The sequence below is a fragment of the Priapulus caudatus genome, unplaced genomic scaffold, assembly GCF_000485595.1.
Source record: "Priapulus caudatus unplaced genomic scaffold, Priapulus_caudatus-5.0.1 Scaffold1107, whole genome shotgun sequence".
Classification (NCBI taxonomy): Eukaryota; Metazoa; Priapulida; class Priapulimorpha; order Priapulimorphida; family Priapulidae; genus Priapulus; species Priapulus caudatus.
Genome location: NW_014578168.1, coordinates 61,045 through 66,305, shown reverse-complemented (window position 1 = coordinate 66,305; position 5,261 = coordinate 61,045). Strand labels below are relative to the sequence as shown.

General features: G+C 45.0%; 1 protein-coding gene across 1 annotated transcript in view; it reads left to right on the top strand.

Annotated features, from left to right (window-relative positions):
• Window positions 1-341: 341 nt before the first annotated feature.
• Window positions 342-5,261, top strand: part of LOC106815407 (integrin alpha-9-like) — a gene marked incomplete in the record, with an annotated part of 20,873 nt that continues 15,953 nt past the window's right edge. Inside the window, 2 exon segments of the mRNA XM_014819862.1 lie at window positions 342-481; window positions 526-794. Coding sequence (XP_014675348.1) covers window positions 586-794 — 209 coding nt within the window.

The following is a 5,261-nucleotide window of genomic DNA, read 5'->3' as shown; positions in this document are numbered from 1 at the left end:
TATACCAGGAGTTAAGAATGACAAACCTCCTTATATATACGTATCTACATAGGCGGCAATAAACTGTAAAGAACCGCTAGGCGCCAGATTTCCGTTTCCTTCCGCACACGCAGTTTCCTGTGTGACGAAGATCTACATGTGTTCGCGCGTGAAACGAGAAACACGTGTGCTCTATACGCGCGCCTGTATTATAATATTATGCGCGTGTGCGCCTCACTGTGGGGTAGCATGGCGACACGATCAGCAGGGTTGAAGCCGTGGTGAACACACTCGCGAGAAGAGAAGACAGAGGTAGAGAAGACACACTCGCGCACAACCCCGGTGTTTCGTTGTCGTCATTATGTGTTTCATTTTTTTTATCAGTGAGCCACGGAGCGCCGCTGAAGCTGGGAGTGTAGAGATGGAGTGACTGCAGCGAAGCTACGGCGAGGATTCGCGTGGATGGTGACCGTGCCATCGACGTTGTCGGATATGTTATAGAGCGCCGAAATTCGTGCCTGAACGGTGTTCGACCCCATCCTTGAGAACGATTCGACCGTCATTCACTCGAGGCCGGCAGACCTCGCCTTCGTGATAGGGTTAACCATGTGTCAATATCTGAAAGCGTTTAGCTCTCGGACAGTTGGAGAGCTAGGGATGCTGCGAACGCTGTGGATATGTTGGCAGCTGATCGAGTGCACACACGGGTTTAATCTAGACACAGCGAACGCTAAAATCTTTCGACAACCCGCCAACGTTAGAGACACGCACTTTGGATTTTCAGTAGGACTTTTAAATAACCAAGATGGAAATTGGTAGGTGGATCGTGATGGTGTCTGATTAGGAAAAATAATAGATATATAAATATGTGTGTAAATAGATCGATTGATTGATTGATTGCTTAATAGATAGAAATATTAATAGTCTATATTAGTTTGGTGGTCAAGGTTTCTTTAATTCGCAAGTATGCAAATTGGAGAAATCATATACATATCATTGACGATCGAGTTGACGGATACATAGATGGATGGATGGATGGATGGATGGATGGATGGATGGATGGATGGATGGATGGTAAATACGTCAGAAATATACACTAACAATCTTTTATTATACCGGGAGAATGCGCTATAGCGTGCGCGCGCCTCGACATGCGTGAATGACGAACCTGAATCATACGCCCGAGGCGATCTGTGTCAGGAACGTTGTGTGGAACTAGTGATGCAATGCACCAGAAATACGCGCAGCTATATAGCGCTGGCGAGCGCCGATGCGGGCACGAGATATAGACTGGACCCTGTAACCAGACCTGTATGTTGTATACATTCTCTGGTGAACTGGTTCTGGGTAAAACCGGGCTTGGAATATTCTCTGTGCGTTCTTTGTATAGGCGTTTTGCGTGACCTGCATGTGTACAGTGATCGCGACAAAACAAATGGCAATAAAGTTACCCGATTATAGGCCTACATTATGCTTTACATTTTAGAGTTTTAGTTTTAGTAACGCGTGCTGGGCGAACTAAAAGGTAGATTAAGCGTGCCAAATTCCGCGTGTATACCGGCGGACACATACGAGGTTAGCATTTCCCGTCCGGTATGCCGCGGAGAGGTGTGCAAGCATAGCGCGACCATCTATCCCCCACGAGGGAGATACACGATTTCCATATATGTGAGTGAATGTTGTCTACGGTATGTAGTAGCTGGGTTGTCTGTGCTGGGAGAGCAGCAGGCACGTGTACCCACCTGCACCTATACGTACACGCGTCATCGCACATCGCGCTAGCACAATACGCGAGCGCCCTGCCACACCTTAGCGGATGCCAATAGCAATGGCGCTGCGATAGGTCCAAAGTCCTCGCGGTGCATGTGTGCATATATTGCAAGCGGATCTTCAGTGGCTGCCGATTTCGAAGGAAGGGTTGTGAAGTGCTTAATAAATTAACACGAAGATAAATCCGGTGATTAAAGATATTGCCAGTGATTAAAGGCGAATTTTGTATCGCATATATACGTGTATAGGCGATCTCTACAGCCTACAGGTGAGTATAGGGTTTATTTAATCTGTTCGAATGATCCTATATTGTGTACTAAAAAGATGTGGGCTATTTAACATGTGTTTAGTAGTCAGACACGCTTCTATTTATTAGTTGACAAACCGAAAATATTATTGATTATAGTAGTATAGGTAACATAGCTGTAATTACGGTAATAGTTAATAACTGAATGCATATAATTATTAACTAATTGTTAGATGCAACTTATAATAATACACGCTGTAGTTTCATACGTATGCTGCATTCTAAAGCATGAGATAAGGTTCACAACTTACTCCAAAACCGAGCACCGCGGGCGATTTGTGCTTGAGTTCATACGTCAAATCGTTTATAATCGACCATGCATTGATCCGGTGTATTTAATAACATCATATAGCTGTTGGATAATTGACCTTGACATGGTGGGAGCGCTGTTAATGGAGACACTATAGACGTATGTACGGCTAGACATGCGCACGCAGCTCTTTCCGTTAGATTTATACGGAAGTTAGTATAGGGTAACCGTTCGCTATATACGCGCGCTAATATATCCCAATCAGCGCACATCGATATGATATGAATCGGTAACAATAGGTGGACCAATGCACATGTATTTCACTATTAATTCACGATTAGGGATATCCACATGTTTTTGCGAACTAGCTAGCGTTAGCTCTAGTACTATAGCCCGCGTACAGTTTCCTGCGGCAACTGTACGCGCGGGCTATAGTACTAGAGCTAAGCTAGGGTTAGCTTCCGCATTACTGTCATGTTATAAAGTGATGATGTAGGTATAACAAATATTCAGTGCCTGATACTATTTGCAATCGAAAATACATTCAGCTTAATTCATTTCGACTTGGTTTCGTAAATTCAATGTGGGCTACGTCATGTCGCGGGAGGGCTACCGCTCCCACGTGTAGTGTTTTACTAGCATATACCGATTGGTCCAAAGTACTTATCATGTGTTTGCACAAGTGTCAAGAATCGCTGTATCACCTAAAATAAATAACGAGAGTAGTGACGTATTATTTTGGCCCTGTAGTTTCCCTTTTTGGGTGACGCGCAAGTCAAACAACATTCACTTCGCGGCATCATTATAATATTATATATATATATATATATATATATATATATATACCAGGAGTTAATAATGACAAACCTCCTTATATATACGTATCTACATAGGCGGCAATAAACTGTAAAGTACCGCTAGGCGCCAGATTTCCGTTTCCTTCCGCACACGCAGTTTCCTGTGTGACGAAGATCTACATGTGTTCGCGCGTGAAACGAGAAACACGTGTGCTCTATACGCGCGCCTGTATTATAATATTATGCGCGTGTGTGCCTTACTGTGGGGTAGCATGGCGACACGATCAGCAGGGTTGAAGCCGTGGTGAACACACTCGCGAGAAGAGAAGACACGAGATAGAGAAGACACACTCGCGCACAACCCCCGTGTTTCGTTGTCGTCATTATGTGTTTCATTTTTTATCAGTGAGCCACGGAGCGCCGCTGAAGCTGGGAGTGTAGAGATGGAGTGACTGCAGCGAAGCTACGGCAAGGATTCGCGTGGATGGTGACCGTGCCATCGACGTTGTCGGATATGTTATAGAGCGTCGAAATTCGTGCCTGAACGGTGGTCAACCCCATCCTTGAGAACGACTCGACCGTCATTCACTCGAGGCCGGCAGACCTCGCCTTCGTGATAGGGTTAACCATGTGTCGATATCTGAAAGCGTTTAGCTCTCGGACAGTTAGAGAGCTAGGGATGCTGCGAACGCTGTGGATATGTTGGCAGCTGATCGAGTGCACACACGGGTTTAATCTAGACACAGCGAACGCTAAAATCTTTCGACAACCCGCCAACGTTAGAGACACGCACTTTGGATTTTCAGTAGGACTTTTAAATAACCAAGATGGAAATTGGTAGGTGGATCGTGATGGTGTCTGATTAGGAAAAATAATAGATATATAAATATGTGTGTAAATAGATCGATTGATTGATTGATTGCTTAATAGATAGAAATATTAATAGTCTATATTAGTTTGGTGGTCAAGGTTTCTTTAATTCGCAAGTATGCAAATTGGAGAAATCATATACATATCATTGACGATCGAGTTGACGGATACATAGATGGATGGATGGATGGATGGATGGATGGATGGATGGATGGATGGATGGTGGATGATGGATGGATGGATGGATGGATGGACATCCATCCACCATTCATCCATCGCCATCCATCTCAAAATCATTCATACATCCATCATCCATCCATTCATCCATCCATCATCCATCATGCCATCCATCCATCCATCCATCCCTCCATCCAATAGTACCATCCATCATCCATCCAATTCCATCCATGTCCATCCATCCATCATCCAATTCCATCATCCATCCAGTCCATACATCCATCGCCATCCACCATTCCATTCATTCCATCCAGTCCATTCCAGCCATCAGCCATCCATCTATCCTATCCAATCCATAGCCATTCCATCCATCCATAGCCATTCCATTGTCCATGCCCATCCATCCATCCTGCCATACATCGCATCCTTTCCATCCATCCATCTCCATCCCATCTATCCCTCCATCGTCACATACCATCATCCATCCATCCCATCCATCCATCCATCCATCACCATATCCATTCCATCTACCATCATCGCACTCCATTCCATGCCATGCCATCCCATAACCATCCATCCATCCATCCATCCAATTCCATCATACCTCCATCGCATACCCATCCATTCCACTCACCATCCATTGCCATCCATGCATCATCCATCCCTCATCCATCCATACCAATTCCATCCATCCTATCCATCCATTCCATCCATCCATCCATCCATTTGCCAATTCAGCCATCCATCCATGCCATCACAGTCCATCATCATCCATCACGCATCCATCCTCCATCCATTCCATCCATTCCATCATCCCATCTATCCCATCCATTGCGACCGTCACCCGATGGCCATTCCATCCATACCATCCATCCATTCCATCCATCCATCCACACCATCCATCCATCCATCAATCCATCCAACATCCATTCCATCCAATCCAATCCATCACATCAATGCCATCCATCGCATCTATCCATTCCATCCATTCCATTCATACCGTTCGATACATGTCCATCCATCCATGACCATCCATTCATTCATACTATCCATCCCATTCATACCATCCCGTCCAATCCATCATTCCCATCCACCATCCCATCCATCATCC